The sequence below is a fragment of the Oncorhynchus masou genome, chromosome 17 (genome assembly GCF_036934945.1).
Source record: "Oncorhynchus masou masou isolate Uvic2021 chromosome 17, UVic_Omas_1.1, whole genome shotgun sequence".
Taxonomy (NCBI): Eukaryota; Metazoa; Chordata; class Actinopteri; order Salmoniformes; family Salmonidae; genus Oncorhynchus; species Oncorhynchus masou.
Genome location: NC_088228.1, coordinates 27,992,683 through 28,004,847, shown reverse-complemented (window position 1 = coordinate 28,004,847; position 12,165 = coordinate 27,992,683). Strand labels below are relative to the sequence as shown.

At 45.2% G+C, this 12,165-nt stretch overlaps 2 protein-coding genes across 2 annotated transcripts in view; both read left to right on the top strand.

The window, feature by feature from the left end:
• LOC135558795 (adenylate cyclase type 1-like) overlaps positions 1–2,908 on the top strand; it is a 60,412-nt gene extending 57,504 nt beyond the window's left edge. The window contains 1 exon segment of the mRNA XM_064992930.1: positions 664–2,908. Within this exon segment, the coding sequence (XP_064849002.1) occupies positions 664–1,071 (408 nt within the window). The 3' untranslated portion in view covers positions 1,072–2,908.
• A 4,600-nt stretch (positions 2,909–7,508) lies between these two features.
• LOC135558794 (insulin-like growth factor-binding protein 1) lies at positions 7,509–11,913 on the top strand. The gene is made up of 4 exons (XM_064992929.1): positions 7,509–7,974; positions 8,318–8,457; positions 8,971–9,099; positions 9,323–11,913. Exons 1-4 carry the CDS (start codon positions 7,626–7,628, stop codon positions 9,446–9,448), a joined length of 744 nt encoding a protein of 247 aa, XP_064849001.1. The 5' UTR covers positions 7,509–7,625; the 3' UTR covers positions 9,449–11,913.
• Positions 11,914–12,165: the final 252 nt, after the last annotated feature.

The following is a 12,165-nucleotide window of genomic DNA, read 5'->3' as shown; positions in this document are numbered from 1 at the left end:
AGTGGCCACGCATGCAAGTCAGAGGAGTGCGCTCTTTGAGTGGGAAGGCAGGGGAGGGGGTATGAGATTTATGAGCTTATAAAATCAGATAGTTTGATGTGCATTTTGTTACATTCAAAATTAAAACAAAAATGTAAAGACTACTTTTTTTTAAACCACAGAGCAGCTAGGGCACTTTATCATAGGAGGGCAAGTGCTCAGGCACTGGTTGAGCACTATCTAGGCATATACCTGTATTGGTTGAGCCCTAACTGTGCATGTGCCTGTGTACTAGTTGAGCCCTATCTGTGCATATACCTGTACTGGTTGAGCCCTAACTGTGCATGTGCCTGTGTACTAGTTGAGCCCTATCTGTGCATATACCTGTACTGGTTGAGCCCTAACTGTGCATGTGCCTGTGTACTAGTTGAGCCCTATCTGTGCATATACCTGTACTGGCTGAGCCCTAACTGTGCATGTGCCTGTGTACTGGTTGAGCCCTATTTGTGCATGTGCCATGTGTACTGTACTAAATGATGTGTTATGATTGAGGCCTGTTGATTGGCCTACAGTACATTTCATTGTATGACAGTGGTATAACCTCTCTCTCTCTCTCTCTCTCTCTCTCTCTCTCTCTCTCTCTCTCTCTCTCTCTCTCTCTATTTACCTCCCTCCCTCCCCCAGGTAACAGAGGATGTGTACCGGATCCTGGGGGATAACTATGACCTGGTGTGCCGGGGCAAGGTCAGCGTGAAGGGTAAGGGTGAGATGCTCACATACTTCCTGGAGGGCAAGGTCCACAGCACCGGCTGTGCCCCCACGTCCTCCGTGGTGCGCTCTGCCAGCCTGAGCCGCCGCGCCCACTCCTGCGGCAAGGCCAGCGTTCCCACCAAACTGGGCAGCGTCAACTCTGTCGCCAGCTTCACCGTCCGTGCTAGCATGGTTAGCCTCGGTGGCATGGGTAACAGCAGCTCTAGCCCCGGTGCCAACCTCCACCCCACGCAATGCTTGCCCTCGCACTGCGTGCCTACTCTGGGAGAGGAGGAGGAAGAAGAGGAGACGGAGGTAGATGTGGGAGGAGTGGCTGTGTAGGTAGGTGGAGAGAAGAAGCCCTGCACTGTTGTAAACTTGAGCTCCAGGGTCCTGGGCTATAACATCCATCACGACTAGATCCACTGAGGGTCCCACTACAGAATGAACCAAGGTCTCCTGTGGGTAACTGGGATACTGGGACAGTCCACTGCACAATGGATCAATGGAGGGATGCTCCTCCAGGAGCTACCTGGTTCTGAGGATGGTCAGATTGGATATCTGGACAATCACACCAAGTATAAAATCCCGATTGCAATCAACCTGCGGACTTGATTGAGTTTGTGTACGTTTTTGTGACAGTAGTTGTGACTTGCCACCGTTTGGAACCGCATACAATCAACTGAAGAATTCCAGCTTCCAGGATTGGAACACCATGCTCCTGATGACTTAAGGGTGGCAGTCAGGTGACAGTGTGTCGTCCCTCTGTGTGTGCACAGTCCCAACAAGGGGTCATGCACACACAACCCAGTATTATCCACATATAAGAGGACTGATCATGTTATTAATGCTTTTCTATGTCTTCTTCTCTGACTATGTCAAGGATACATTCCATCCTTCACAGTGTAAATACAATCTGTGTACTGTACGTATGGTATGCATGCAAGTGTGTATTTCTACACAAATATTTATATGTGTGTATGCATGTGGGTGTTCTTAAATCTTCAACGAATTAGCACAAATAGGTTTTTATACATTCAAAGAGTTTTCAAAATCTCACAAGGCTTTTGAAAGGTTTCTGGCAGTTCATGAACTGTTAGTGCTGCTCATACTGCTGGGATAGATTGACTGGTCTGGTTCCCCGTCGAGCGCAAACCAAAGCAATGAGCTCCTTTAAGATCCTGTGGTTTAGTACATCGTCCTTCACGGCAGGAGCACAAATGCCATCTAGGCCTCTGGATTTCTAGAGCCACGAGGGAAAAGGTCATTCAGGCAGTTTCTTTCTCCCAGAAACACTCAATAGGCAGGACATATGGTTTACTGCATATGACATTTTTTTTATGTCTCATGGATCCAAACAAACATGTATCGGATGAGGGTAAGTAACATAGAAATAATACTAATGTAGGCAACCGGGAGAAATACACACACTTTGTTTGCTTCTGTGACCTTGTTGAGCTCGTGTATTGATCAAGGCTTGTTATTCGTCCATTGCTCTGCTCTGATAAGGATTACGTGTGGGAGTGTGTGTCCTGTGTTGGCTACACAAGCCGCAGGCTGCGGCCAAGGCTTTGAAAGTGAGGTCGGTACGAGAGGTATTGGGTAAAGTACATTGGCTTTGACCCACAGAGCGATAAGGATGCCCTTATCCCCGAGTCCGACTGACGTGCGCTGTAGGACTCTAGTGAATGCCAAACCCGGTGCGGCCGGGTGAGTGTCAACGGTACGTTTACACACACATCCAGCGACATACACATGCTCACACCTTCACACATGCACTTACACAAACCCCCACACATACACAGACATGCACCCCTGTGCACATCACACACACACACACAAAATCCGTATTCTGCAAATAAGTATAGACTTAGCAACCTACGTAGGAGCTGTAGAATCACAGTCTCCAGCTCCCGTACCGTAGATTAAGCCTGGCCATTAGAGAGATACAGTAGGTGACGACTTTCACTCGATCTGCAGTTCCAGTTTCAAGTATTTTGCCTTACTACTAAGAAAGCTTACGGTGATTGAAACATGCCTTTTTAGCTCATCAGTTTGATACACAGACAATGGTACGTTTGTAAATAGATTACTACAGCTATAAACAGCTATAAACAACGTATCTTGTACAGTTATCTCCGTTTACAGTTTATTTTGTAATAAACACATTGTTGATGTACAAAATACATGATCTTAAGTTTCTTGATGTTGTGTGTGTGTGTGTGTGTGTGTGTGTGTGTGTGTGTGTGTGTGTGTGTGTGTGTGTGTGTGTGTGTGTGTGTGTGTGTGTGTGTGTGTGTGTGTGTAGGAATTAAATTAGGAATTAGGTCAAGATTCTGGAATGCTGGTGTCCTGGGATGCCAAGTCATGTCCTTGATGAGGTTAGCCCTCGTTAAAGCATGTTATTTTTCTCTCGGAAAAAGGTCTCCACAGGGATTCTGGCACCTGTTAAGTCCAATGCTTCCCACAGTTGTGTCAAGTTGGCTGGATGTCCTTTTGGGTGGTAGACCATTCTTGATACACACGGGACACTGTGTGTGAAAAGCACAGCAGCGTTGCAGTTCTTGACACAAACCTGTGCGTCTAACGTGTGCGTCTAACCACCGACACACTCCAAGTCTCAATTGTCTTGAAGGCTTAAAAATGCTTCTTTTAACCCGTCTCCTCCCCTCCATCTACACTCATTCAAGTGAATTTAACAAGGGACATAATAATGGGGTCATAGCTTTCACCACGGTTCGCCTGGTCAGTCTATGTCATGGAAATAGAAGATGTTTTTATGTTTTGTATACTCAGTGTATGTGTTCAATGGGGTTTTCAAGTTCCATTTGTTAACCTTTGAACCAACACGGTTCTTACAATAACAACTTCCCTGCAAAGCTTCAGCTACCCAAAGTCACTGACACTGGCAAATTTGCACAGATAAACCTAGAAATATCCCAAAATGTTGAGCGGCAGCCAATGCTTTCCAATGTTTTCCCAGTATTGTGTGGTTTTTCTGGGGCTCAATCAGTATAACAGTTAAGTCAATAAAGAACTGGCCTGGCCTGCTCAACAGTACTCCCTGGTTTACACAGTCTGTTGTGGTGTTCTGTTATAACCTATTATATTAGATGATGACTAGCCTTTCGGTGGTTACTCTAACCATAGTTGATAATACTATCAACCTCATTAGTAAATCCAGTTGTGTGTCAGCTCTGCTTATATGGTTCTGTGCCTGTAGGATTCCCAAGGTAAAAACACTGGCTACATACTGTAAGTAACTGGGTAGCATTGACAGAGTGGATATTGCATATTTGCAGCAGGTAGCCTAGCGGTTAGGAACATTGGGCCAGTAACCGAAAGCTTGTTGGTTCAAAACCCCAACCCGACTAGGAACAAAATCTGTTGATGTGCCCTTGAGCAAGACAGCACAAACGTTCCTTCTTGGGGTGGCAGGGTACCCTAGTGGTTAGAGCATTGTACTAGTAACCGGAAGTTTGCAAGTTCAAATCCTCGAGCTGACAATGTACAAATCTGTCGTTCTGCCCCTGAACAGGCAGTTAACCCACTGTTCCTAGGCCGTCATTGAAAATAATAATTTGTGCTTAACTGACTTGCCAAGTTAAATAAAGATAAATAAAAAATCCTCAGTTAATTGATATTTTAGAGAATCGACAGCAATATGTAAGTTAAAAGGTATGTCTCCAACCTGAAATGTCTCCAGAAACCATGATTTTGAATAGGAAGTATGCAAATTCTACTGTTGGTGCTGCTGCTGCATAGTCATTATAATGTGTGCTATTGAAATGATCCGTGATTTTGCTAGCTTCAGGGTCATCACAAATAATACAAGAATCCTATATATTATATATATATAGCCCTGTTCAGTTCATCAGGTTCACATGATCTATTTGCATAAAACTAATCAGCTCATGAAAAACTAATGATACAGCTGCTGGAACCCATCCAGGAAGAAGGGGAGGAGGATGAAGAGGAAGTGTCTTCAGGTGCGGAGGCCTTGTCGGGACTCCAGTTCTCTTGGCCAAAGTAGGCCTATCATATCCAACTCCTACCCAGACAACAGGGGACCTCTGGGATGAGGAAACCCGACCAGGGTTCATTCTCCCTGGGAAACAGAGAGGCTAATGGGGAAGAGGATGGAGGTCAGCTGGAAGTAGAGGAAAGTAGGCTGCTGTCCCCAGCCCTCTTCTCACTTTATATTTTTTGTCGACGGTTCGGTGCAAGTATTTCAATTTATTCCAGCCTCAGCTACCCATCAACAGGAGAGGGAAACAAACACATTGCACAAGGAGGAGACTCCTGGTCATCGTCAGATCGTCAGATGAAGAGCAACCAACTACACCACCACGACCACAGAAGAGGAGCGGGAAGGACAAGCTACCACCACCACAGAAGAGGAGAGGGAAGGACGAGCTACCACCACCACAGAAGAGGAGAGGGAAGGATGAGCTACCACCACCACAGAAGAGGAGAGGGAAGGACGAGCTACCACCACCACAGAAGAGGAGAGGGAAGGACGAGCTACCACCACCACAGAAGAGGAGAGGGAAGGATGAGCTACCACCACCACAGAAGAGGAGAGGGAAGGACGAGCTACCACCACCACAGAAGAGGAGAGGGAAGGACGAGCTACCACCACCACAGAAGAGGAGAGGGAAGGACGAGCTACCACCACCACAGAAGAGGAGAGGGAAGGACGAGCTACCACCACCACAGAAGAGGAGTGGGAAGGACGTGCTACCACCACCACAGAAGAGGAGAGGGAAGGACGAGCTACCACCACCACAGAAGAGGAGAGGGAAGGATGAGCTACCACCACCACAGAAGAGGAGAGGGAAGGACGAGCTACTACCACCACAGAAGAGGAGAGGGAAGGACAAGCTACCACCACCACAGAAGAGGAGAGGGAAGGACGAGCTACCACCACCACAGAAGAGGAGAGGGAAGGACAAGCTACCACCACCACAGAAGAGGAGAGGGAAGGACGAGCTACCACCACCACAGAAGAGGAGAGGGAAGTACAAGCTACCACCACCACAGAAGAGGAGAGGGAAGGACGAGCTACCACCACCACAGAAGAGGAGAGGGAAGGACGTGCTACCACCACCACAGAAGAGGAGAGGGAAGGACGAGCTACCACCACCACAGAAGAGGAGAGGGAAGGACGAGCTACCACCACCACAGAAGAGGAGAGGGAAGGACGAGCTACCACCACCACAGAAGAGGAGAGGGAAGGACGAGCTACCACCACCACAGAAGAGGAGAGGGAAGGACGAGCTACCACCACCACAAAAGAGGAGAGGGAAGGACGAGCTACCACCACCACAGAAGAGGAGAGGGAAGGACGAGCTACCACCACCACAAAAGAGGAGAGGGAAGGACGAGCTACCACCACCACAGAAGAGGAGAGGGGCTAGAGGGCGGAGAAAGGTGCCAACTGCACTAAGTACCAATAATAAGCCTGTAGTCATGACGGTCTGGACAAACAAAATATATCAAATGTACATTTCCCTCCTGTGTTTATAGAGATTGAATAATTCAATTATAGTATTCAAACACACTTTTTGATAATCTGCCCATGATACTTTTTTCAATTTGTCCTCCTAGGATGATACTTTCCCACAACTTCTGGTGAATCTTATGCATTGAGGAGGCTACAACATATGAGCTGGTTGTTGAGTAGACTTGAAAAGGGCACATTGCAACATTGCAAGACAAAAACAGGCTGTGTCACCAATACACAATAAATAATGTTGAGTCATGACCATGAATTAGGACACTGAGAGCAGGAGACACTCCTAACCAACCTATTGTGTTTGTCAACATCTACATATGACATGGTGGCTTCAGTTGGTGTGACGTGACACACTGACCAATAGCTCAGTAATTATACAAAGTCACCATGCTTCATCACGTGACGAGAAGCACGGGGTATCTCATAGAGGCACAGAGAGAGAGAGAGAGAGAGAGAGAGAGAGAGAGAGACAAAGTGTGTGTGCATGTGTGTGTGCATGTGTGTATCGAGGTATGGGGAAGGGGTGTCGAGGTGTTCAGTGTTTACCTTAGATAAAGTGTGATGATCTAATACTTCAACAGGAAATGACCATTTACACAAGTCTTTCTCCAGACAAACATGTTATGGTCGCCTGGTTATGCAATTGAGGGGATGATCGTGTTTATGTGACCCACAGATGACCCCTATTTCAACCACATGGACTGACCAACAAATATGTTTAATGCAAATAGAATCGAGTCATAGCCAGTTCTCGAATTGCCTGTAACCTATGACCCTATCATGAATGAATCTCAATGCACATCATCATCATCAATCCCTCATTAGTTTGTCTACCACATCACACAGTATGTATTTGTCATTACATTTCAATAGATACCCTTCTTAAATATGTTCTCGCATCTTCATTATGATACCCGTCATAAGATAAGACCATGAATAACCATCTAGGGGTCAAAACACAGACACACACACACACACAAATGTTTTCCAACATCACCTTGTACAATTACTGTACTCCTCGTCCCAGAGTAAATATTGACGACAGGGCAGGCAGGCAGCTCCAGTGAACCTCAGTTCAGATCTACGCAATCTACCAGAGGTCAAACCACCCATCCATCCGCCCTCCAACCCAATACAACTGCTGCTGCTGCTCTGTCCGTCCAAAATATTTAATATCTGGATCAAACATTAACCTCCCTGAGGGTCAGAGTTCTGTATAAATACTGCAGCTCTTCTGTTTGGAGAATTCAGTGCAGAAGGATAGAAGGAGACCTAGAACTACCTATCGACAGTATATTGTGCTAGTCAAAAGAACTCGAAAACTAAGCAATAACTATACTTGAAGATTCTTCCTACACCTGAAGATTTCAGATTCAAGATGCTTGGATTATATGAAAAGTTGACCCTGTTGGCAGCGGTGTCATTGTCCCTCCTGGCCTCTCTGGCCCTGTCTTCCCCCGTGGTAGGTCCAGAGCCTATCCGCTGTGCCCCCTGTACCCAGGAGAAACTGAATGAATGCCCGGCCATCTCCCCAGACTGTAAGCAGGTTCTAAGGGAGCCGGGATGTGGCTGCTGCTTAGCATGTGCTCTGGCAAAGGGGGCATCCTGTGGGGTGTACACGGCCCACTGTGCTGAGGGGTTCAAATGCAGCCCTAGATCTGGAGACCCCAGACCTCTCTACTCTCTCACTAGGGGACAGGCTATCTGCATCGAGGACAAGGGACAAGGTAGACCCAGCTTTCTGTTGTTGTGTTTTAGTTTTTAAATAATTGATTCATTGATGAATTGATAAAAAAAATATAGATATTTGTGATATGCTTCATAAACAACAGGTATAGACTAACAGGGAAAGGCTTACTTACAGGCCATTCCCAACAATTCAGAGAGAAGAATAGAAAAATTATAGAAAGTTAATAACACAAGGAATGAATACACAATGAGTAAAGATAACTTCCTTCCTTCTTTTCCATACAAAATCAACTTATTTTGACAACATAATACAAAATATATCATGTCAACTAATGCTCAAAATGCTATACTCACCCACTCATTTCTCTCTCTGATGCACAGAGGTAGTAGAATGGTTGACAGACCTCAGCTCCCTGCCCTACCTCCTGGGACTTAACAGCCCCTTTGACCCAAGAAATGAGGGGAATCAGGAGAGCATCAAGGCCAAGGTCAATGTTATCCGCAAGAACCTGGTGGAACAGGTACGCACAGTATTCAATCTGACTTTGTATTAGAGTTAGGTAGCTCGGTCATCAGAATGTAATGGTGGAAGATACCACTGGGGACTATTGTATCAAGCTTCTCAGAGTAGGAGTTTTGATCTAGGATCAGGTCTCCCCCTCTCCATGTAATATTATTAATGGTGATCTAAAAGGCTGAACTGATCCTAAATCAGATGCTTTATACGGCCCTTACTTTCTTCTTCTTTACCTTTAGCTTAATGCAGCAAAGGGCCTCTAAAATCTGATTTACAGTTCAGGTCAATTTAGCTCCTAGCCACCAGAGGAAGTTGTTGCCATTTTAACAAAAACCACCAAGCCTCAGTGGGAAAGTGTTGCTCTCTTGAGATTAAATTAGCTTTCAATTTAATCACGTGGTGATTTAATCTGTTTCAGTCAGATATAACTACGTATTTCATATATATTCTGTGTCCATATTTCTGTGTGTATTATTTGTGTTAGATGTTCATTGCCCTCTCTCTGTCCTACCGCTAGGGGCCCTGCCACATTGAGCTGCATGCAGCCCTCGACAGGATAGCCAGCTCTCAGCAGGAACTAGGAGAGAAGTTTACCACCTTTTACCTCCCCAACTGTGACAAACATGGCTTCCACAAGGCTAAGCAGGTAAGCAGCCCACGCGTCTTCTTCGGGAGCTGCCTCGATAGAAAGGGGTTGGTGTGTTTAGCAAGAGCATTTGCTCGTTAGTGGTTGATAGTAGGACCAGGTGATCGGATCACGAAGACTCTGGTTCCTAGTTAAGAGTTCAATCAAAAATAGCAATGTACTTAAGTTGATCCATGTCGTTTAACATCTTTCTCTCTCTTTTCCTCCCTCTCTTCTGTTTTAGTGTGAGTCGTCTCTGGTGGGACCCCCTGCCAGGTGTTGGTGTGTATCCACCTGGAATGGGAAGAAGATCCCGGGGTCAAATGACCTACTAGGAGACTCAGAGTGTCAGCAGGAGCTCACTCACTAAAGCATGGACCCTCCGACATACATTTACAGTATGCATATAATCGGGCACATAACACACACTCACACACACACACACACACACACACACACACACACACACACACACACACACACACACACACACACACACACACATGGACAGACGCGTATGGACATATACTGTGTCATTTTTTACTCAGCTTAAACACTACTTAACACATACCTACACACATCAACATCCACCAAATACACTGACTTTCTTTCTACAAATCCATACAAAAACACTCTCATTCACATGAGCACACAACATAACATTTTATTTAAACAAACAAAAAATTACTCTTAATTTATTTACATGAAGTATCACGCCTTATTTATTCAAAACGTGTATGTGCTTACTAGTATGAACCATTTGTAATTTTTAGATTATTTATATGTTTGTCTATTTTCTGATTGTAAATAGGGCAACAGTGTATACATTTGTGTTTCTGGCTAAACAACTCCATCTCTGAAGACCACAGGTCTCCAGCTCTGCCAAACCCAGTCCAGGGTCTTCAGAATCTGTTTTTGATTCATTCAACCCAGTGGACTTATGTAAATGAAACAACACATCCACTCATTCAGTCGACATGTTGACAGTGTCGGAATGTATTCTCATTGATATTTCCTCAATGGGCATCGGGGAAATACTTACAAGTGCCACAAGTACGCATCTGTTGGCCAGGCACAAACATGTCACTGCTCATTCAAGCCACAGTTTAGCCTTTTATCTACCTCTACTGGTCTGTGCAGGTCTTCTAGTTTAGCAGAGGTTTGTTGTGACACTCGTCGGCGCACACACCGCCCTCCTCATGTAAAGTCATTGTTTTGTTCGTCTGAAATTACGTCTTATCTCTTTTTGTTTATATTTGATGCCATGACTAAATGTCTATTTATTATATGTCAAGCCGCTGTTCCTGACAGTGGGTCAGAAATCAACTCAGCCACAAAGAAAAAGAAATGTCCTCTCACTGTCAACTGCGATTATTTTCAGCAAACTTAACACGTGTGAATACTTGAATGAACGCAACAAGACGCAACAACTGAGACATAAGCTGAACAAGTTCCACAGACATGTGACTAACAGACAAAAGTAACAGTCAGTATCTGATGTGGCCACCAGCTGCATTAAGTCCTGCAGTGCATCTCCTCCTCACTGGATTTGCCAGATCTTGCTGTGAGATGTTACCCTACTCTTCCACCAAGGCAACTGCAAGTTCCTGGACATTTCTGGGGGGGAATGGCCCTAGCCCTCCCCCTCCAATCCAACAGGTCCCAGAAGTGCTCAATGGGATTGAGATCTGGGCTCTTCACTGGCAATGGCAGAACACTGACATTCCTGTCTTGCAGGAAATCATGCACAGAACGAGCAGTAAGGGCTGGTGGCATTGTCATGCTGAAGGGTCATGTCAGGATGAGCCTGCAGGAAGGGTACCGCATGAGGGAGGAGGATGTCTTCCCTGTAATGCACAGCGTTGAGATTGCCTGCAATAACAACAAGCTTAGTCTGGTGATGCTGTGACACACCGCCCCAGACCATGACGGACCCTTCACCTCCAAATCGATCCCGCTCCAGAGTACAGGCCTCAGTGTAACGCTCATTCCTTCGACGATAAACGCGAACCCGATCATCACCCCTGGTGAGACAAAACCGCGACTTGTCAGTGAAGAGCACTTTTTGCCAGTTCTGTCTGGTCCAGCGACGGTGGGTTCCAGCCTCTCTCAGCCTATTGCGGACAGTCTGAACCTGTAGCGCTGTAGCGCTGTCTTAGGCGTCTCACAGTACAGACATTGCAATTTATTGCCCTGGCCACATCTGCAGTCCTCATGCCTCCTTGCAGCATGCCTAAGGCATGCTCACGCAGATGAGCAGGGACTCTGGGCATCTTTGTTTTGGTGTTTATCAGAGTCAGTAGAAAGGCCTCATTAGTGTCCTATGTTTTCATAACTGTGACCTTAATTGCTTACCATCTGTAAGCTGTTAGTGTCTTAACAACTGTTCCATAGGTGCATGTTCATGAATTGTTTATGGTTCATTGAACAAGCATGGGAAACAGTGTTTAATCCCTTTACAATGAAGATCTGTGAAGTTATTTGGATTTTTACGAATTATCTTTGAAAGACAGGTTCCTGAAAAAGGGACGTTTCTTTTTTTTGCTGAGTTTGTTTTGAGATATGCTGCGAATACTTTTTGTTTGCTTTTTTACAATATATTTTTTTAAATACAATTTTACATGTATAGCCTCCCTTACGAAAAAGGATTGCAGTAAGTTTGCAGTGTGAGTGCAGTGCACTGCAGCCATTCTGCAATTACTTCGTCCAAAATACCACAGCCGTCTGCAGTTACTGCACTTTTACAGCAGTTTTAAAACGTCAATCTTTTTTTTGTAAGGGCTATGATAGTTACTCTGTTGATATTCTGTGCTTTCATTAAACATGTTAACCTCAGTGGTTATTGTGTACATGTTTCGGTTGTGTACATGTTATTGTGTACATAGGGCATGTAAGAATATGGCAAATGTGGAGAGAGTTGAATGAAGACATTAATGCCAATAACTTCATAAAATTAAGTATTTATTTGAAGTGAGGAAATGTACAAAATCACTCTCCCCCATACCAGAGGTCCTTATATATCCCCTGGCTTTAACCCCAAGTCAAGGAGAACAGCTATTTCGCAACAAATGATTATAAAAAACTTAC

Coding starts and splice junctions, on each gene's coding strand:
- LOC135558794 (XM_064992929.1), top strand. CDS start 7,626: ATGCTTGGATTATATGAAAAGTTGACCCTGTTGGCAGCGGTGTCATTG. Junction 7,975..8,317: donor CATCGAGGACAAGGGACAAG/GTAGACCCAGCT, acceptor TCTGATGCACAG/AGGTAGTAGAATGGTTGACA. Junction 9,100..9,322: donor GCTTCCACAAGGCTAAGCAG/GTAAGCAGCCCA, acceptor CTTCTGTTTTAG/TGTGAGTCGTCTCTGGTGGG.